Genomic DNA, 22460 nt, shown 5'->3' with positions numbered 1-22460 from the left:
TTTCTGCTAGAAGTTTTAGAGTGTTAGCTTTCGCTTGTACTATGGAGCCCTGGTGGTGCTGTGGTTAAAAAGCTGGGCCGCTAACCAAAAGGTTGGCGGTTTGAATCCACCAGCTGCTCCTTGGAAACCCTTTGGGGGCAGTTCTACTCTGTCCGGTAGGGTCACTGTGAGTTGGAATCGACTGGATGGCAGTGGGTTATGGATTTTCACTTATAATCCATCTCAAATTGAAATTTTCTTATAGTATGAGAAAAGGATCAGGTTTCACTTTTTCCATATACATATCCAGTTGTTTCAGCACCATTAGTTGAAAAAACTTTATTCTGCATTGGACTGCGTCTGTGCTTTTGTTGAAAACCAAATGACTGCGCATACATTGGGCCTATCTCTGGGTTCTCTTTTTTGTCCTGCTGATCTATACATCTGTCCTTATGGCAATGTCGTACTGTCTGGAGTACAATGAAGCCCTGGTGGCGCAGTAGTTAAGACCTATAGCTGCTAACCAAAAGGTCGGCAGATCGAATCCACCAGCTGCTCCTTGGAAACCCTGTGGGGCAGTTCTACTGTATCCTGTGGGGTTGCTATGCATTGGAATCAACTAGACAGCAGCGGATTTTTGGGTTTTAAGAACAATAGCTTTATAGTAAGCCCTGAAATCAGGTAGTATAAGTCGTCAAACTTTGTTCTTCTTTTTCAAAATTGCTTTGCCTAGGGAAAGCCTGCTGACGTAGCGCGTAAGAGCTCAGTTGCTAACCAAAAGGTCAGTGGTTTGAATCCACCCGGCACTCCTTGGAAACTGTAGGGGATGGTTTTCCTCCGTCCTATAGGGTTGCTATGAGTTGGAATCAACTTGAGGGCAATGGGTTTTTTTTTTTTTTTTGGTTTACCCTAAGTCCTTTGTATTTACATATTCATTTTCTATTCAGCTGGCCCATTTTTTTTTTTTTACCAAAAATAAAAACAAACTTCTACTGAGATGTTGGTTGGGATGGCTTTGTATAGAGATCAATTCGAGAGAGCTCACATCTTAACAATATTGCACACAGTGTATCTCTCTGTATATTTAAATCTTCAGTTTATCTCAGCAGTATTTTGTAGTTTTCAGTGTACAAGTCTAGCATATATTTTGTTAAATTTATCCCTCAATACTTTATATTTTTATGTTATTTTAAATAGTATTTTTAAAAACTTTCAGTTGTTTCTAGCTAGTGCAGAAAAAGGCCTGGTGAACCGTGTCCGTAAAGATTATAGCCAAGAAAACACTACGGAGCAGTTCTACTCTGTAACACATGGTTCGCTGTGAGTCAGAATCAACTCAAGGGCAATGGGTTTTAGTGTCTAGAAACACAATTTTTTTGGTATTAATCTTGTATCCTGCAGCCTTGCTAAACTCAGTTATGTGTGTTTATATATGTATTTTTTGTGTGTAGTCTACAAATAAAAAGTTTTACTTTTTCCTTTCCTGTCTGTATACTGGCTAGTATCTCCCATTGAATGTTGAATAGACGTCATGAAAGATGACAGCCTTCCCTGCCTTTTCCCCTGATCTTAGCAGGAATGCATTTAGTCTTTCATGTTGTTTGATACTAGCTGGTAGGTTTTTCATAGACACCCTTTATCAGGTTGAGGAAATTCCTTTTGTATCCCTACATTGCTGAGAGGTTGTTTCGTAAATCATGAATGGGTATTGAATATTGTCAAATGCTTGTTCTACATCTATTGCAGCAATTATATGGGTCTTTTTTTTGGGGGGGGTCTGTTAATATGGTGAATTACTTTGATTGATGTCCTAATGTTAAGCCAATGAACCATTCCTAGGGTAACCCCACTTAGTCATAATGTGGAGCCCTGGTGGCATAGTGCTTAAGAGCTCGGCTGCTAACCAAAAGGCTGACAGTTTGAATCCATCAGCCACTCCTTGGAAAACCCTATGGGGCAGTTCTACTCTGTCCTATAGGGTCACTATGAGTTGGAATAGACTTGACGGCAATGGGTTTGGTTTTTTGGGGCGGGGGGGGCAGTTAGTCATAACGTATGTCCTTTTTATATATCGCTGTATTCAATTTGCTAATGTTTTAAGAATTTTTGTGTCTGTGTTTATGAGAGAGATTGGCCTATCATTTTCTTACAGCGTTTCTGTTTTCAGTGTCATCATATGCTAGCCTCAGAAAATGAGTTCCTTCTTCATCTGTTTTCTGGAAGAGTTTGTTTTAGAATTGGTATTTCTCTTAAATGATTAAATGTTTGTAGAATTTACCGGTGAAGCCACTGGGCTAGAATTTTTCTTTGTGGGAAAGTTTTAACTACGAATTCACTTTCTTTAGTAGATACAAGGCTATTCAGTTTATCTGCTTCTTGAGTAAACCTTGACTTGTCCATTTCATCTAAGTTGCCAAATTTATTTGCAGAACAGTTGGTCCCATTATATCCTTACTTAATGGCTGTTAGATCTGAAGGGGTGTACTGTCTCTCATTGCTGATATTTGTAGCTTGTGTCCTCTTTTTTTTTTTTTTTTTCCAGATAAATCTTAGAGATTTGTCAATGTTATTGATCTTTGCAGAGACCCAGTTTTGGTTTCACTGATTTTTCTCTACTATTTATTCACTTTGTTTCATTGATTTTTGCTCTTATCTTTATTATTTCCTTCCTGCTGTTTACACTGTTTACTTTGTTTGATTTTTAAAGGGGAAAGCTTAGATCATTCATTTGAAACTTTTAAAATTTTTTCTTATACAAGGACCAATGCTGTAAATTTCCTTCCAAGCCCTTGCCTTAGCTACATCCTGCGACTTTTAATTTTATTTAGTTTTTATTTTCTTTCACTTCAGAATCCGTTCTAATTTCCCTTGTGATTTCTTGATTTATAGGTTTTTCTAGAGGTATGCTGTTTAATTTAAAAAATACGAGAATATTCTAGGTTATCATTCTGTTCCCGATTTTGAGTTTAATTCATTCCATTGTTATCAGGGAATATACTTTGTATAATTTCAATTTTTTAATTGCTTGGGATATGTTTTATGGCCCAGAATGTGGTCTACATTACTGTGTACACCTGAAAAAAAATGTGTCTCCTGCTCTTGTAGGGTGAATGTTCCATGTCAATTAAGTCAAGTTGGTTGATTTTCTAGCTGCTTCTGCTAATTACTGATAGTCATCTTCATCTCTAAATTTGGATTTGTCTGGACCCTGTCAGAGAGTACTCCTGTCTAGCCCATTATTTTCACACACGTACAGGCATAGCAGTAGGGTAAACCCATTCAAGTGGATGGCTTGGTCAAAGGATGGGTATACTTGTGTTTTTCAAAGAAATTGTCAGCCTATCCCGTATATGGATTGTTTCGCGCTACCACCAGCATTATGTGAGAGCCTCTTTTCTCAGGACCTTGTAATACTTTTGTTTAGGTGAAACACGGTATCTCAGAGTTTTTTTTGTTTTTATTACTTTTATGAGTGAGGTTGCGCATCTTTCATATGTTTAGAATTCGTTTTACTTGGCTTTTTAACTCTCTTTTGCCCATTCTCTCTTAGTTTGTTGGTCTTTTTGTTAGATTTCTAGGAGCTTTTTATGTATTGAGGAGATTAATCCTTTGTGATGATGCTTTTCCTAGGTTGTATTTGAATAAAACCTTTCCCCTGCGTATGTTTTAATGTCTGTGTAGTCAAATGTTTCAATCTTTTATGGCTTTGAGATGGTTATGAAAGGCCCTAAAGGAGCTTGCCAGCATGGGCATAATTTATTTAGTGTTTACCTTTAATGTACATTTATCCTTGGCTTCTGAGTGAGTGGCTACTTAAACCTTTTAGCCCTGATCTTCCATCCATTCAGTGAAAACTCAATGGTGAGAAATTTTATGGATCCACCCCTGGTATTGTGAGACCTGCATACCTAACAAGAAAGTGGCTGCCCCTCTGTTTTCATTGAGTCCATGAGAGATGATCCACGGGGCTGCACATGAGGCATCCAGGTGCAGTTTACAGCTGGGAACAAATCCAGGTCCTGCCCCTAGCCAAGTGACCTTGCAAGTCATTCACCCCTTCTGCATCTGTTTCTACACCTGCCAGATACCCACTCACCAAGGCTGTGAGAATTCAGTGAGAGGACAGGTGTGGCCACACTTGAAAGAAGTGAAAGGTGGTGCACACCTAAGTGGGCTGCCATTTCTGAACAGCAGCCTGACTCTCTTGGGAAGGAATCCTCTGAGAAACTCCCTCTTTAATTAAACTTGGAGACTGTCTCGGGCATGCTGCTGACTGACATCTCTGTGACATTATGCTCATGTTAACAATAGATTTCTGTGGCTTTGAGAAGAAGGAGAACTTGCCCTCTGGGAGAGCCAGGTGGGCTGTTGGTGGGTAATCACAGAGAATGCTGGGATATTGAAAGCTGGCTCTGAGGGAGAGACTTTGGCAGGCCTGTGGCTGCCCAAGTCCTCCATGGGTTCTTCTGCAGGGTTTGTTTTTTTTCTGAGGTGGATCAGCTCAGCAATAGTGAGCAAAGCCTTGTAGCCCTGGGTGAGGCTTCAAGAGGTCTACAGTCTCTGTTCTCCCAGGCAGAAAGAGGCAGTGGTTATTGCGGCGCTGATCCAGGGAGCAGAGGGTGGTTGGTAGAAGTTACCACGGACAAGAAGAACCTGGATTTTGCATGCTAGCTTCTTCATGTTTTAAAACGTCTGTTTTTGTATACTCATATAGTGTTTACTCTGTGCCAGGCACTGATGACACACTTTGAAGTATCCTTGTGAAGTAGTATATCTGGATTGAATCAGGGGAGCAGAACCAGCATAAGGGGTTTGTTATAGGGATTTGACGTTATGCAGTGGTGGGGGCTGGGTAAGAAGTGTGTGTAAGGCCTCTGAGGCTGGTGTTGCGCCTGAAATCAGCAGGGCTGGTAGTCGGGAGGGAAACCTGAATGTGAAGTGGAGGAGAGCAAGGACAAACTAGAACCTGTGAACACGGGCTGGAACCCCCATCTGACTCCCACACTCTCAGCCTAGATGACATGGGTGACCTGCAGAAGAAGCTGGTACCCTTTGCCATAAAACTGCACAACCCGCTGGCTCAGGACTGAGAAGCTGAAGAAGGGGTCCTGAGGGAGCCAGAGGAGCTGTGGGCCTGGCTGCTGCCGCCTCGCCCCCAAGGTGAGCCAGCGGTCAGCAGAATACGCATGAGCTGTGCAGGGCCTGGTGCCTGCTCGGACTCTCAGGGGATAATGGTTGCTGCTTCACTTCCGCCTTCCACATCACACGCAGATCTCTCCTGTGGCCAGCTTCCACGTAGGAAGGAAATTCTGTGAAATGTAGTTCCTGCCGAGCCACCATGATTGGTGGGTCTGTTATTTTTTTCCATTCCACAGAGGGGGAAATGCAGGAAGAGAGAGCAGTTCCATGACTTGCCCACAGCCACAGTCACACAGCTGTTGAGTGTGACTGCCTGCTTCAGTGCTTTTCACTACAACACGTGCTTCTGTTTTGTTACATCCATAACCCTACCCCCTTTTCCTCCGTGAGTCAGACCTCAGAGCCACCTTCTCCAAGGTCAAGCTTCTAAGATGAAGAAAGGGTCCAAATACCCCTAAAAAAACCAAACTCATTGCTGTCAAGTCAATTCTGACTCATAGCGACCCTATAGGACAGTGTAGAGCTACCCCATAGCGTTTCCAAGGAGCGGCTGATCATTTTGAACCTTAAATCTCTAGGTTAGCAGCCAAGCTCTTAACTGCTGCACCACCAGGGCTCAGTGGTTAAGAGCCATGGCTGCTAACCAGAAGTTCAGCAGTTCAAATCCACCAGCCACTCCTTGGAAACCCTATGGGGCAGTTCTACTCTACCCTATAAGGTCACTATGAGTTGGAATTGACTTGATGGCAGTGGGTAAATAAATACTGCTAGCCCCTTGATAAACTACTGTGGGATCCCAATCTTGAGTGAGGTCATAGTCTGTCTTGAATTTCTTTACATTTCACCATGGATACTTTTTCTAGGTAACGCATTCCCTATGTTTCTTTTACAGATATGCTTACCATGTTTTGTCCGGGGCTCACCATTAGCGCCTGATGTGGCCATGAGGTGGAATAAATTAGTGTGGGAATAATGTGTCTGGGCCCTTTAACAACAATTGCTACCCTTTATTGGCCACCAGCCACTTGCCAGATGCTGTAATATCATACTGCCATTGATGGACAAGAAAACTGAAATTCGAGATAGAGTAAGCCTCCCAGTAAGCGACGGAGTCCAGGTTTGGGCAAAGGTTTGCCTCGCACCACGCCACCTCCTCATCAGCCAAGCCGTGGTTAAGTAGTGAGCTCCCTGGGCAGGCACACACCCAGGAGAGGGTTGCCAAAGCCTCAGCAGGCTCTTCCCAAGATACACCTGGAGGGGGGCACCTGATGCCCGGCTCCCCAGGACCTAGATGGCGTAAGCACAGACTCTCCTCACCTCTGGAAATTTAGGAAGAAAGGCTTTGCAAAGAGAGAGATTGAATGGGGCAGAAAAGCTCGAGGTGTGGGGTGAGGAAAGTGAGAGTTCAGCAACCTAAATTTGGGACCTCGAAGGACTTTAACTGGCTGCCCCGTTTTCCCGAATTTCACTTTCTCAGAGCCTGTCAGCATCTGGGACCATGCTGGTATGCGGTTCCTTAATCACACTCACATTATTTTCTGTGGGTGTCATCTCCCCGTGACTGGGCTGCGAGTCCCTCAGCAGAGGGAGCTTTGATACGGGAGGTTTTGTCCCCTCATGGCCCTCGTTGTGTGACCTCACACACAGGAAAAACCAAAAGCCAAACCCTTTTGTCAGTTGGGTTCCAACTCGTAGCGACCCTGCAGGATGAGTAGAACTGCCCCGTAGGGTTTCCGAGGAGCCGCTGGTGGATTCGAACCGCTGACCTTTTGGTTAGCCAGTGTAGCTCTTAACCACTCCACCACCACCTGGGATTTACCAAGAGACTGGGTTTGGTACAGTCCTTACTGACAGTTTTGGGATGTGAAACTTCAGTGTGGTGATTATTTGAAAAAATTTTTTAGTTTGAAATAATTTCTTTTACAGAAGAGCTGCAAAAATGGCACAGGGAGTTCTCAAACACCCTTTACCCACATAACCTCACATAACCACAGGACATTCATCAAAACTACGAGGTTAACATTCATATAGCAGTTTTCCCACTGATGTCTTTTTGCAGTCCGGAACTCAGTCCAGGGCACTGTGCTGCATTTAAGTGTCATGTCTCCTAGGTCTCCAGTCTCTGACAGTTTCCCTATCACTCCTTGTTTCTCGGGACATGGACATGTGTGAGGAGTAGTGGTTGGATATTTTGTAGACTGTCTCTCAATTTGGGTTTGTCTGATATTTTTCATGATTAAACAGAGATTATGGATATGGGGGTAGAATACTGCAGAGGTGAGGTGCTTTCTCATCATGTCATATCAGGGAGCACGTGAGAGAAGTGTAACTTATTAATGGTGAGGCTGACCTTGATCACTTGGTTAAGGGAGTGTCTGCTTGGTGTCTACACTGCCAAGTTACTCTTTCCACGCTCTTTGTTAGATGCGAGTCTCGAAGTCCACCCTATATTCAAGGGGAAAGGAGTTAAGTTCTGCCTCCTAGAAGAAGGAGGAGCATAGAATTTGTGGACATCTGTTAAAACCACCACAGACATTAATCAATATTTGGAGGAAGATATGTTGAGGCTCTGTACGTGACCTATGTCTAATGAGGTGATTTTTCAAAGGACTTGGTTCAGTTTCAAACACAGGGAAACACGCTGGCTTAGTTGCCTAGTGCTGCTATAACAGAAATACCACAAGTGGGTGGCTTTAACAAACAGAAATTTATTTTCTCAAAGTTTTTTGTTGCTGTTGCTCGTTGTCATAGAATTAATTTCAACTTATAGCAACTACATGTGACAGAGAAGAACTGTCCATAGGGTTTTCTTGGCTGTAATCTTTACAGAAACAGTTTGCCAAGTCTTTCTCCTGCAGAGCCCCTGGGTGAGTTCAAACCACTAACCTTTTGGTTAGCATCCAAGCGGTTAACCATTTCACCACCAGGGCTCCTTTCTACGAGGCTGGAAGTCTGAACTCAGGGTGCCGGCTCTAGTGGAAGGCTTTCTCTCTGCCAGCCTCTGTCCCTCAGTTCCCTGGTGACCTTCATGTGGTGTGTATCTTCCCCTTCGTCTGTGCTTTCTTCTCTGTGCCTAATCTGCTGGGGTTTTTAAATCTCAAAGGTGATTGGTTTAAGACACACCTTACACTAATACAGTCTCTTTAACATAACAAAAAGTCCTATTCCCAAATGGGGTTACGTCCACAGGTATAGGGGTTTAGGATTTACAACATATATTTTTTGGGGGGACATAATTCAATCCATAACACAGGCTGTCCCACTTTTCCCGGTTTTCCATGACTAGGTTAGTGAATTTGAATGACAAAATGCTAATCTTGTCTCTGCATATACATGATGCCTTGTTAGGATGCTGCTGGGAATTGCATTTTAATATTGGAGAAGTGGAGGCTGTGCCACGTGGGAGCTCTAAGCAGAAGAACAGCTTCCACAAGTACAGAGCCTTGGGCCCCAGTGTGTGTGGATAGGGGGCTTGCTTTTGCATAAGTGACTCATTCACTCACTTGCAAAAGTAAGGTGACAATTTATAGCAAGTGTTAAGATAACGTCAATAGCAGACTATATTTTTAGATACTTCTTCCACACCTTGAAAGTTATGTTTGAACTACCAATTGCCTTGTGTGAATTTAAGGAAAAAATATGGTTGCAAGTAGCTCTGGCCATAACTGACACCATGGCAAATTCACTTGGCTCTGCGTTGAAGGGTTCTTTGGCCAGCGGTGTACTTCTGTGTTCCAGAGTTCTCAATCCACTGCTTAGTGAATGATCTGTGGGAAATTGCATAGAAGACACTTTTGCTCTTAGCATTCTGACCAACTGTGCTATTGATTGATGATTGCCAATCATTTTAGCAAAAGAGTGGGAAGCTGAATCTCCTACAAGAAAAGAGAGGCATAATGGGTTTCTACGTAAATTTAAATCTGCATTATTTGTTTCTTATCTTTTCTAATCTTCAGCAGCACAAGTAACCTAGGTATGAAAGCATGCAATACACCCCCACCTGGTGGCAGCATGCCCAACCGACTGTACTTGGTCTTTAAGGTATAGCGGGAGGTGAATTGTTGAAATCTGAAACTTTCTCTTTCAGGATGATTTCCTGTTCAGTGTCTCCATTTTAAGTGGGATCCTTTGCAGCATCCTGGCTGTGTTGAAGTTTATGCTGGGGAAGGTTCTGACCAGCAGAGCACTCATAACAGATGGTGAGTAAGACCGGCTTGCCTGATCTCTGGGGATTGGGCTTGCAGTGAAGGGAAATGCTATTTGGGTCACTTTTTAGTTGCTTATCTTACAGGAGAAGTAAATATTTTAGAATCCTATTTTTCATCACCTTCCTCTCCCAAGCTGTTTAACGAGTCTCAGGGTTCCCACATCAGGTATGTCTTAGTCCCTGGGAATTGAACTGTTCATGGATCACCTCCAGCCCGACCTTCTAACGGGGAGGCTTGGGGCTCCCCGGCCTCTTAATCAGGAAGCACAAAGGGCTCCCTGGAGCCTGGGATTTTATGTGCATTGCTCCGAAGAAAAAGTAAACGTCTTTTCTGGATTCTATAAAAGCTTTCTTTGTAAATTCCCCGTACTTGTTCCCCCTTCAACCAATAAGATGCTCACCTGGGAGATTGAGCTGCAATTAGCAGAGTGCCTTAGCTGGGAAAACGATCCTTGAGTTCTCCTCTGCTCAAAGCCCAAATTGGCTCAAAATGCCGTTTTGGGTCCCTTTGGGTCAGCAGGAGCTTCTTACATGGGCCTTTGGGATGAGAGAGACCTGGCTGTGGGAAAGTAGGAAAAGAATTTCAGGCCCCAAACTAACGCCAACATATAAACAAGAAATTTGACAAATAGTACCGCCCGGCCATTTTGCTTTTCTTCATTCTTGAGCACGTGCAGTTCTCAGGCAGTCCAGTGTGAGTGGTGAGCCTGTGTCCTGGGGTGGGAGGTCAAAGGCTAAAAGCTTGTGGATTGGTGGATATCATTGCACAAAATAGGCAGAAAGAGTTGAATTTACTCTTTTAAGAAAGGAAACATGTCCCCCTCCCCCCAGCTATCAAGGTTCTCCCTTATGTAACATGTGAATGTAGACATGGAGGGGTGGCTGTTGTTTCCTGTTGTGGACGGGGAGAATGGCAGTGCAGAGGGCCGTCACTCGGCCAAGTAAAGGGGCATGGTGAATGCGTGGGCTCCATCTGATGTGGATGTCCTGCTGGGTATGGAGCCTGTGCCTTTTACACACTGGACAGGTGGGCAGGAAGTGGAAGTGATGTTACTACCTGGGGCTAATCTTGGGTCCAAGAATCCACAGAAGTGGGCAGAACTGTTGGCAGATACACTGGCAGGTTGGGAGGAGGGGGTCTGCTGTCCCCTTGATGGGTGGCCTGGCTGTCCTTGACCAGGAATCAGTTGTCTCTGAGCCAGTCACCCTCTCCTGGCTCTCCACTCTTGAGTCTGCAGCACTTTCTCTCAGGAAGACAAGAGGAGAGGCTCTAGCTTTTTAACCTCTGCTACCCTGGGAATTAAAAAAAACACAAAAAACCAGTGGCCATCTAGTTGACTCCAACTCATGGCAACACCATGGGAATGAAGCCCCTGGGTGGTGCAAACAGTTAACGCACTCACCAAAAGGTTGGAGGTTCAAGGTACCTCAGAAGAAAGACCTAGGGAACAATCAGCCATCGAGTACCCTATGGAGCACAGATCTGCTCTGATACACGTGGCGTCCCTATGAGTTAGAGTCAACCCAACAGCAACTGTTTTTTTTTTAACCCTGGGAATAGCATCACCTGTGTGTGTGTGTTGGGGGGGAGGGGGTGGTGGTGAAGGTTCCTTTGGGCAGGCCTGAAGAAGCTGGGGGTTATGCCATCTGACATCCTGACTGCAATCCCAGGCAATCCCAGATGCGTCAGTTGACCACTGCAGGCCGGCAGCATCAGAGTTGCTCGGGGTGTTAGTTAAAAACAGATTCCTGTGCCTCGCCCCTGAGGATTCTGATTCTGGGGCTTTGAGGTGGGGTTCAGGAAGTAATATTTAAGCCAATGCCTCAGTCCATGTGGTGCACACTGCAGTTTGGGTACCGATCTGCCAGTCACTGCTGCCTCCATGCCCACCCTGAGAGGCCCAAGAACAGAGTCACACAGGTGAGGGCAGCTCTGTAGTCTCCAGGGCTCCTACACGCCATTGCAGCCAGCAGCTCCCAGAACCCTCCCTCATGTGACCACTTTAGGCAGTAGCTGGTGTTTACTTCAGCTCTTGAAAGATGCCTTCTTTCTGGATGGGTATGCCCCCTCTTTGGGCTGAGGAACTCCTCTGTCAGTTCTCAGGTAGGAGGTTAATTTACAACACCCTTCTGACTTCAGTGGCTTCACTTTTTCATCCATTCAGTTGACTGTAGTCAAGAGGAAAGAAGCGACCTTCCCCTCAGGCAGGAGGCCCTGCCCCTCCCCCAGAGACTGTGGGCAAGACCCCCGTCTTCTCAGAACTATGGGCCCTCTGCCCTGGCTGGAGGTTCTCAGCTAATGTTCTGGATGTTGCAGGTGTTAAATTTCTATTTGTGAGGAATTAGTGGTTCAGTGGTAAAATTCTCCCCTTCCATTTGGGAGAGACAGGTTTGATTCCCAGCCAGTGCACCTAATGCATAGCCAACACCCGTCAATGGAGGTTTGTGTATTGCTATGATGCTGAACATGGCTCAGCAGAACTGACACTAGGAAGAAAGGCCTGGTGATCTTCTAAAAAATCAGCCAATGAGAACCCCGTGTGTCACAATTGTCCTGGGGTCTACATGAGTTGTGGGCAACTCAACAGCAACTAACAAAAACAACAAATTTCTATTTGGGCTTCACTTTTCTTCTAACTTGCCATCATTTTATAGCATTTACAGAGGAGAACCCTATGATGAATATCCTTTTTCCTAATGAAATAACTTCTGACTTTATGATTTTTGCACACAAAACCATCCACACACATAAGCAATATTCCCATCATGTTCTTGAACCAGGGAGGAGTCATTACAAAGAGAAGTTGATAATTTAAGTCAAAGCAGTCCCACAAACTGGGCAAAAAATGGGGGAGTTGCCACAGGCAGATGAAATCCTGTGGCAGAAAAGCCCAGGACATCTGAGGGCCCTTGAGTATGTGGAAGGCACGGGTGAGGAACAGGGTAGGTAGGGGAGGCGGTGCCCAGCAGCGGGCAAAGGCCAAATCTTGTAGGACTTTGGGTCAGTGTTAGGAGTTTGATAAATACAATAGGCAACCATTTAAACAGATGGGGTAAGACCATTGAGGCTTTCTAAAGAGCTCTCTGGCTGTTGATGGTAGAGGACAGACTGGAAGGAGACCAGAGCTGAAGCAGGGGGAGGCCTCTGCAGAGCCATGGACATGATGGTGGTTTGGACAAAGGTAGGGGCAGAGGGGGTGGAGGGAAGTGGTGAGATTTGAGGAAATGTAGGTGATATTTATAAAGTGGTCAGGCTCAGGATGAGTTGGCCATGAGTGTTGTGTGTATGTGTTGGGTGGGGGTGGCAGATTGAGAGTTGGGTGTGTGTGAGTGTGAGGGGAGGAGTCAGAGACAAAACAGACAGAGAGAGAGAGACTGGTTGAGAGTTTATGCGCTGTTCTAAAGAGCAAGATTCAGAAGGCTGCCCCATCCTGCAAACCTAGTATCCACACCTCCCCAGCCCCCCAACCCAGGGTGGGTGTGCTCTGCAATTCTGCTTGGTGGGAGTGTCAGCAAAATATACAGCAGTAATTACAGCCTTCTACTAATTGTATTGTCTGGGATCTGGGCTTCCTCATTCATTGATTAGGAGAATTAGGGAACAATCTGTAATTACCTCTTCTGTTCTTCCCTCACTTTTAGAAGCTGCCAGGGACAGGATGGGGGCGCTCCCAGAGGACCTTGTCATCAGGGATGGGGGCGTTCTCCCAGGGGGAGGTTCTGAAGTGCATCCCTTGTGGATGCTAAGGTGGGAATGCACCTGGGGAGGAGGTAGGTGCTGAGCCAGACATTTCCCCTCCCAAAAGGAAGCAAATTCAGCAAACTGCTTCTCCTGCAGGGAGGGAGGAGGTTCTTATCTGTTAGCCAGTGGGGTGTCTGCTTCAGCAGCTGAAGTCTTGTGTGAACTGGGCCAGGCTGACACCCCTGGATCCTTTGCAGCTGGGTGTCTCTTACAGCAGAAAGCAGATCTCCTGGGAAAGGGGTCACAGGGTGTGGATAATGGAGACCCTGGGTAATTCCAGACCGCCTCACTTTAAGCAGTGCGGTAAATCTTGTCTGATTTATTTTTTAAATTACTATTGTGCTTTAGGTGAAGGTTTACAGAACAAATTCATTTCCCATTCAATAGTGTATACACAAATTGTTCAGTGACATTGGTTGCAATCCCCTCAATCTGTCTGTCAGCACTCTCCCTGTTTCCACCCTGAGTTCCCCATTTCCATTTGTCTGGTTTTCCTGCACCTTCCTGCCTTCTTATTTTTGCTTTGGGGGCAGATATTGTCCTTTGGGTCTCATGTAGATGATTGTTCTAAGGCGCACTTTCCTCACGGGCGTTACTGTTGATTTTATAGGCGTGTCTATTATTTGGCTGAAAGGTGATCTCCAGGACTGGCTTCACTTCCAAGTTAGAAGGGTGTCCAAGGGTAACAGCATTTATTCTTTAGAACAGTTGTGGGTCTGGGGTGGGTGGAGATGGGACCCTGGAGGTGAGTGGTAGATATAGGACCTGGTGTGCTGCCATTGGTGAGCTGCCTAGGTTGTGTGAGTGGCGGCTGTGAGCTGAGGGTTTTTCACAGGAATAGCCGAGGCTGGGAAGTCTCTGCACTTCTGAAGGGCATCAGGGCAGACACAGAACTGTTCTCCAGTCCAGGTGTACCCCTTCACGCAGGCTTACGAGAACTGAAGCTGAGGTGAGTCAGGCTCTGTCATGACAAAAGGTAGGCCAAGCAGGTAAAAGCCCGTCCTGGAAGATGCAGGTGAACGGGGGGACCATCACGAACCCCTCAGCTGTGCGTTATTTGGGCTGAGCTGCGCTGGGCACCTGCTGGCCTCTGTCTTTCCCTGTCAGGCACAGGCAGAGTGGGGCGACTTGGTGGAGCTGAGTGGACATCTAGTGGCTGTCTAGGGTAACCTCATGCTCTCTGCATTCTTTCCAAACTTCACCTGGCTTCTCTGAGGGCTATAAGAGCCCACTGGTGCCATAGCAAAGATGGAGAAAGGGGAATAAAGGGTTCACCTCTGCCCTAGGTTGGCAGTTAGCTACTCCCCGACCCTCTCTTTCCTCAAACCAGTTACCAGTTCTGTGAAGTCGACTCTGACTCATGGCGACCCCGTATGTGTCAGAGTGGAAGAGTACTCCTTAGAGTTGCCTGTGGCTGATTTTTTGGAAATAGATCTCCAGGCCTTCCTTCCGAGGTGCCTCTGGGTGAACTCAAATTTCCAGCGTTTTGCTTAGCAGCCGAGTGTGTTTACTGTACCACCCAGGGACTCCTTCCCTTTCCACTAGCCACACCCCAAAACAAAACTTCCCTAACTTTAAGAATATCTGAGAGGTAAACTCCAGCCCAGGTGGCCTATGACACTGCTTTTGGTGTCCTTCTGAGAAAAGATGTGGGCTGCAGAGTTTTTTTTTGGGCGGGGGAGAGGACTGGTCTGATTCTACCTGTTGAAAAAAAAACAGGAAGATTCAAGGGACAGCCAGAGACTAGAGGGTAAACTCCAGCTGATGGTAACGAGAGAGGAAAAGTATATTTTCTGTGTATCTGAAGACAGGAGAGAAATATGGCTTTCACTCCTCAAAGTGGATTCCCGCCCCCTTACTTTGGAGGATGGAGGCAGAATCAAGGGCGTGGTCTACAGAAGCCACAACTCAAGGTTAGGGAAGTGGTGGGGGGATGTTACAATGTCCCAGCAGGCAAAAGGCTGAGAAGGACGCTGTGGACAGGAGGCCTTTGAGTGTAGTGACAAATGGCTGCAGCCAGGAGTCTGTGCTTGTAAAATATATAGAGACTAGAGAGTATGGCTACATCAACTATATGGAAACAGAAAGACTGCTGGGCGCATTTCTTCCTTGTCCTGGGGTGAGTGAGCCAGGAGGAGCCACAGAAGTGAGCCCCAAGGTCTTGTGGCAGGCTCCGGCACCATCCTTGCCCAGAACACCTGAGCAGAGGTAGCTGGGGCAGCCTCAGGGTGGGAGTCTGCCTGGCCCTCACCTCCACAGGAGAGGGAAGACACAGAGATTCGCTCTCAGGACTGGGAGCTGGTGGGCACATCTCAAATGAAGCTGAATAACCATCCCAGCTCCTGCAGGCCAGCTGTCCCCAGGACACCTAGAGAAAGCCCTTTGTCAGGCTGTTCTGTGGAGCAGGAGTGGGCAGAGGCCCTGAGGCAAGGGCAGGATGGGCTGTTGGAGGTGGCCAGTGTGGCTGGAGCCCAGTGAACAAGGAGGGGGACATTGGGTGTGGGAGGATACAATTCAGTTCATAACAGGCTCCTAGATTTCTGGCCTTGGCAGCTGGGTAATGGTAACACCATTTACAGAGAAGGTGGCTAGAGGGTGAAGCTTATGGGAAGCAGTAATTGAGATTTCAGCTATGAACATGTTAAGTATGAGATGCTTACGTGATTGGGAAAGTTCAGGAAAAAAAAATTTGAGAGAGATTGGCTTATGGGATTGGAGACGATAACCTGGGGGGAGAATGTAGATAGAAAAGTGGTTAGAAGACTGAGCTGGGTACCCAGGCTGGGAAGAGGAGGAGGACCTAGCAGAGCAGCTGAGAAGGAAGCTAGAGAGGAAAGAGTAAAACCAGGAGAGTGCAGTCAGGGAAGACTGGAGGAAGAAGAGCTCCCAGGAGAAAGTAAGACGAGGATAAGGAATTAACCACTGCATATGGCAACATGGAGTCATTCATGGATGGCCTCAGGAAGGGTGGGGAAGAGGGAGCCTGAGTGGAATGGTGGAGAGAAAATAGGAGGTGTGAGTGTGGAGCCATCTAAGGTAGACAATTCTTGAAGGAGTTTTGTGAAGGGTAATAGAAAACAGAGAAGTCTCTGGGTGGTGCAAGTGATGGTCATGCTCAGCTGCTAACCGAAATGTTGGTGATTTGAGTCCACCCAGAGGTGCATTGGAAGAAAGGCCTGGAGATCTACTTCTGAAAAATCGACCACTGAAAATCCCGTGAAGCACGGTCTCCTCTGACACACATGGGATTTGCTATGAGGTGGAGTTGACTCAACGGCAACTGTTGATAGAGGAGAGGGGTGTCGATGGTAATGCATGGTTTGTACCCCAGTGGAAATGGCCCAGGAGAGAGGGGGAATAATTGTAAGAATAAAGTCTTTTGAGGTGAACAGATATGATGGTGAGTTTAGCCTTACACCAGAACAGGGATAACTAGAGAAGTAGCTGAACTGTGGAAGCAGCAGTTACAGGGGGTGGTGGGTTTGGTGTTGGGGGGATGAGATTGTTCTTGTCCAGACCTATTTGCTCTAAGAAGTACAAGGCATCAGGCTTGGAGTCGGGGGAGGGGTGTTGGAGATTTGTGGAGAGAAAGGGTATGATGCAAGAATCAATCACAGTGTCACAGGCCAGTCCCTGAGAGGTCCTTACAGGCCCCAGGTTCATCTTGTTCCCATTGCTGGGGAGCAGCCCACTGAAGCCCACCCCTTGGGCCCTCTGGGAAGGACTCTTACCCAGGCTTTGCTGAAATCATCCCTGTCCCCACGTCCTTCCTTTCCCCTACTCTTCTCACCCCGGGTGGATAGCCCTGAATTTAAGGCTGTTTGATCTCAATTCTCCTGCTTATACCTGGAGTTAGGGTTTTTAATTCAGCAAAAGCATGGCACTAATATGCAGGTGTAATTTCCCCAGGAACAAACCAGGGTCTGTTGCTGGAGAAGTTTCTGACAGTAGATGATGGCTCAGCTGGGCCCTGCTCGAACCAGCTCTCAGGCCTCTGGAGAACATCAGAGCTTCTCTGGGGCCACCGTTATGCTGAAGCAGGCAAGGAGCCTTGTGGCTCATACTACAAGGAGACCTAGAAGCCATCCCAAGTCATTCTCTTATGTGTGGCCTTAGCAAACTCAGGTAAAAATGGAAGTGGCATCTCTAAGTTGTGAGAACCAAAAGAGGTGACATGTGAAAAGAGATAGTGACCAATATATTTTAGCTCCATCTCTGTTTTTATTGCCATTTCTCCAACCATGTAGCTAATTCTAAACTTTGCATTTCTCTTCCTAGAGAGTGAAAATCGTTAGGTTACTTAGAGGAGACGATGTACTGAAAAAAACCACCACCCATCTGTCAGCTTGCTGTCCTCAGGTGGTTTGCATGTTGCTGTTATGCTGGAAGCTATGCCACTGGTATTTCAAATACCAGCAGGGTCACGTATGGTGGATAGGTTTCAGTACAGCTTCCAGAATAAGACAGACTAGGAAGGGAGACCTGGCGATCTACTTCCAAAAATTAGCCAATGAAAACCCTATGGATCACAACAGAGTATTGTCTACTGTAGTGCTGGAAGATGAGTCTCCTAGGTTGGAAGGCACTACACAATGCAACAATGAACTCAGACATGCCAATGATCATGAAGATGGCCCAGGACAGGGCAGCATATCTTTAGGTTGTACCTGAGGTCTCCATGAGTTGGAGCTGACTTGGCAGCAACCAACAACAACATGGAAGGAAAGAATATGGGTTTAGGTAGAATCCCAGCTTCTAAATCTCTATAACCTCCGTCAAGTTATTTAACCTTATTATGCTCAACTTGGAGCCCTGGTGACGCAGTGGTTAAGAGCTGGGCTGCCAACTAAAAAGCTGGCAGTTCGACTTTACCAGCTGCTTCTTGGAAACCCTATGGGGCAGTTCTACTCTGTCCTATAGGGTCACTATGAGTCGGGATTGACTCGACGGAAATGGGTTTGGTTTCTCTTTTTTTATGCTCAACTTAGTTTTCTCATCAGTAAAATGGGGATAATAATCTGACTTCACAGGATTGAGAAGAGATACATGCCATAACACGTTTATAACACAGAGCTCAGGACTTGGCCCAGTAAATATTCAACAGATTTGAGTCAACAAGTATTTGAATGCCTACTGTGTGCCAGGCACTGTCCTGGGGACTGCGAATTCAACAGAATGCAAAACCCCCGCCCCTCCTGAGGCTTACGTTCTAGTGGGTGTGGAAGAAAGGCAGGCAGTAACCACGCACATACTATGTCATATCATCATAAGTGCTGGGAAGAAACTAAAGCAAGGTAGGGAGAGGCATCGGTGGTGGTTCAGTAGTAGAATTCTCGCCTTCCACACAGCAGACGCGGGTTTGATTCCTGGCCACCACCCGTCTGTCAGTGGAGGCTTGTGTGTTGCTCTGATGCTGAACAGGTTTCAGTGAAGCTTCCAGACTAAGATGGACTAGGAAGAAAGGCCTGGTGATTTACTTCTGAAAGTTAGCCAGTGAAAACCCCATGGATCACAACGGTCTGATCCCGGGCCTATCATGGGATGGCTCAAGACTGGGCAGTGTTGCGCTCTGTAGTGCACAGGATCACCTTGAGTCAGGGGCCGACTTGATGGCAGCTAACAACAAGGGGAGGAGGCTGGCAGTGGGGGCGAGGGCTTTATCCAGGGAGGTCTCTGGTGACATTTGAGGCAAAGCTAGACAAGTCACATAGGTGCCTGAGGTGGTGGCTGTCATCTGTGAGAGCTTCTAGGCAGCGTTCCTTCCTGGCACACACTCCAGAATGTGGAAGTCTGCCTGGCATTTTGGTCCTTTTCTTAGTGGCTAATGAGGTTTGCTTGGCTCTGAGCTGCAGCCTCTCTTTGCTTCTTTTTCAGGGTTTAATTCCCTCGTGGGTGGTGTGATGGGCTTCTCCATTCTCCTGAGTGCGGAAGTGTTTAAGCATAACTCAGCGGTCTGGTACCTGGATGGCAGCATAGGTGTGCTCATCGGCCTCACCATATTTGCCTACGGGGTCAAGTGAGTGTCTCTTTCCGGGGCTGCTTTTCCTACCCCAACCCCCCCACCGCCCTCCGGCCCGCACCAGGAGACAACACAGCAGGATGCTGAAAGTCCCATCTTATACCCTTGACCTCCTGATCTGAGTGATGCCTGGTGACTGGAAAAGACCCGAGCAGGGATCTTAGAGACAGAAAGTAGATTAGTGGTCGCCAGGGGCTGGGGCAGGTGTGTGTGTGGGGTGGGGGGGTGGGGGTGGTGGCGCTGGGGATGGAGAGTGACTGCCATTGGGTCCTGGGTTTCTTTTTCAGGTGATAAAAATGCTCTGAAATTAGATAGTGGTGATGGTCGCACAACCTTGTGACTATACTAAATACCACTGAATTGTATACTTTAAAAGGGTGAATTTTATATGAATTATATCTTTAAAAAAAAAAAAGTTTCCCTCTTTCCCCAGTTGCTCCAGAACAAGGGCTGTGGAGGGCCAGGTGTTTAGGTGACCGTGTCCGTTTTCCTCTCTGCAGACTCCTCATTGACATGGTGCCAAGGGTGAGGCAGACCCGCCACTACGAGATGTTTGAGTGAAGGTGGCCTTGGGGCCCGAGCTGGCTGCCCTGTCAGCATGAGGACTGTCCAGACGACAAGAGGTTTCCACAGAGGCGGACGGTGCCAACATTTAACTGAACACCCAGTTTCTGTTTTTGGAAGTTTTCTTTCATAACGTTTGTCCTCCTGGGATGAGGTCTGCCCAGCACATCAATCTGCCCTGCTCCCGCTCTGCCCCATACCAGACATATCAGGACAGTGTGCACAGGACGGGGGACACACACTCCCACTCTCCAGCCGGAACTGACACTTTCTATTTTCTGGAGGAAAAATGTTCATGCCGATGGGATAAGATCTCAGCTTGGCAGAAAGTTCTTCTGTGGTGCTCTAAGCCTGAAATGGATAGCAACCGACCAGACCCCTACCTTCTGGGCTCTGGATGGGTCCCTGCCGGCTTCTAGTTCCAAAGTCTTATCTCCGGCAGATTTTAAGGGAAGACCACACCCTCTTGTCTCCCTGCCTCCCCACCCTCCACTGCCTTGACATACCCAGAACCATCAGTATATCACTCCCTAATTCCTATCGATGTGTTTCACTAGTTTCATGCTGTTTTACTAATCCTAAATCTAAACAGATTTGTTTAAAAGGAGACCATTCTATTTTTAAAGTACTTAGTGATCGATGTATGAGCTTTGCATGGACAAGCTGAGCACACGACCCCTTCTTGTACATTCAGAACTTGAAACATATGTGTACAAACAGGATCCATTTTTTGAGAGCTGTGAAATGACATTTATTTGTAATAAATAACGATAATAATCTACCCCATATACATATATGTATATGCTGTGTGACGTGGTAATGGCACATTACAGTCTGTTAGAGATGGCTGCTTACTCTGTAAAGAACAAGATGTGCTCAGTGTATGTAACGTTAGATATAGATTCCGTAAAAATGTCCCCCCAACACGCAGACTTCTGTACCTCTGGGCCTGCTGCTCCTCCAGGCAGCAGCGTCTGACCAATAAAGACTTGACTGGTTTTGTATGGTATGGGAAGGTCATCTGTGTGGGTTGTCACCGGGCAGCACCAGCTCACAGGACTCTGGTGTAGACAGCTCTCCAGGGTGCCTGAATGACTCTCTTTGAGGAAGGTGTGGGAGGAGGGGGAGATGGTGACTGGGGGGAGGTTTGTGTGGGGACCTGGAAGGACTGTGTGATTTAGTCCGGTAGCCGCCAGGCACTCAGATAGGGAGGAGTATGTTCACCTGGTGATGCTGGAACCTCCTGGAGGGAGGCAGACCTTGGTGGCTGTTGCCCAACCCTCCCTGCCCCATCTCCCATGGGCTGTTTCAGGCTGGTGAAGGGAGGGCCACTGAACCTCGGTTCTCTCTGATGCTTTCACTGTGGCTTCCCTGATGGCATTTTGAGTGTTACATGGGATGGTAATATGTTCCGTCAACACAGGATCGGTGATCCAGCAAGTGTAGGGAATGTAGGATTGGATACGCTGCTTTCGGCGCCATTTCTCATTGAATTGCATACGCATTGTGAAAACCCAGGGAGGGAAAATGTAGCATTCCTCCAACTATTTTTCCTTGACACATTTTTTTTGGGGATCTGTGTTCTACCAAACACGTATGGGAACTGTGTGGTGTCTTCATTCCAGGCAGTAACCAGGTCTGAAGACTTCAGGTTGGCCCCTACTACAAAGGGCCAAATCATGCAGCCACACCACCATCTGCAGACAAGTCCCTCAGAGTGGCCACTAAGTGGACCTTCCTCATGTTTCCAGGGCATTTGCCTAATGAAGTGCTCATGGACTCTTGGAGTCACTGCGTGGTGCAAATGGTTAATGCACTCAGCTGTAAACCGAAAAGTTGGAGGTTTGAGTCCACCCAGAAGTACCTTGGAAGAAAGGCCTGGCATCCTAGTTCCAAAAAACCAGCCATTGAGAACGCTATGGAGCCACAGCTCTGCTTTGACAACACGTGGCGTTACCACAACAGCAACTGGTGATGTGGACCACCTAACCCTTCTTCAAAGGTTACTCTTTTTTGGGGGAAGGGAAACATTCAAGGTCTGGCCCTCAGATTTTTTTTAGGGCTATTTCGCTAGCCCATCTTAAAAGGTTCTTAAATGTCTGTTGCGGTATAAAAGAAGAAGAAGAAGAAAAAAAAAAGGCACTAGCTTCCAGTTTCAAATTCAGCTCCTTTGTAGGTAAACACAGGGCAGAGAGGGCGCTCTGAAGTGAGTATTGGCAGATATGACGTGAGGGAAAGAATACACAATAGTAAAGCCTCTCCCCCTCCACTCATTTTCAACGGGTGCGTTTGCAAAACATGAACGTGGTCAGTGGAAGCCAGTGTGGGGCTGCAGCTGGAGAGCAGTTGCTTGTTCTTCATGGGACCTGTGCCCGCCCAGCCCCCAAAAAACCACTTCCACCTGTCACACAAGAAAAGTTTATTGAAAAATAAAGTTCTCCCTATTTTCTCTACAACAGTGAAAAACAAAGCAGTGCTCTATGCCAGTACAGTACGTTGGGACAGCGACACCTTATTTGCAGAATCCTGCACTACTTAACCCCAGAGGTGAACTAGAACATGGATGCACCCAACTGTTTGAAGACAGATGAGAACTGCCATTAGCTGAAAGACACCAGGGCTGTGACAGCAACTACAGAAGGGAGCCACCATCTCCTTTGGCATGGACTGTAGCGCTACTGTCTCATTAATACTTGGGTGGGAAAGTGAGACAGATACTTCCCAAGTTTGCTCTGTGTCTACTCTGGAGGAGCTGACAAACTGTGTCAAGGTTCCCGGGCTGCTGTCCTTTTGCCGTCCAGCACCCCAAA

At 46.7% G+C, this 22460-nt stretch overlaps 1 protein-coding gene across 1 annotated transcript in view; it reads left to right on the top strand.

Moving 5' to 3' along the window:
- The window catches only part of TMEM163 (transmembrane protein 163), a 265888-nt gene extending 245240 nt beyond the window's left edge, over positions 1 to 20648 (top strand). The window contains exons 6-8 of the mRNA XM_049889215.1: positions 9206 to 9317; positions 18942 to 19083; positions 19587 to 20648. Coding sequence (XP_049745172.1) covers positions 9206 to 9317; positions 18942 to 19083; positions 19587 to 19647 — 315 coding nt within the window. The 3' untranslated portion in view covers positions 19648 to 20648. The remainder of the gene's footprint in view (positions 1 to 9205; positions 9318 to 18941; positions 19084 to 19586) is intronic.
- Positions 20649 to 22460: the final 1812 nt, after the last annotated feature.

This window comes from Elephas maximus, chromosome 6, assembly GCF_024166365.1.
Source record: "Elephas maximus indicus isolate mEleMax1 chromosome 6, mEleMax1 primary haplotype, whole genome shotgun sequence".
NCBI classification, from domain to species: Eukaryota; Metazoa; Chordata; class Mammalia; order Proboscidea; family Elephantidae; genus Elephas; species Elephas maximus.
Note: the sequence above shows the minus strand (reverse complement) of the source record. Positions and strands in the feature narration are given on the sequence as shown.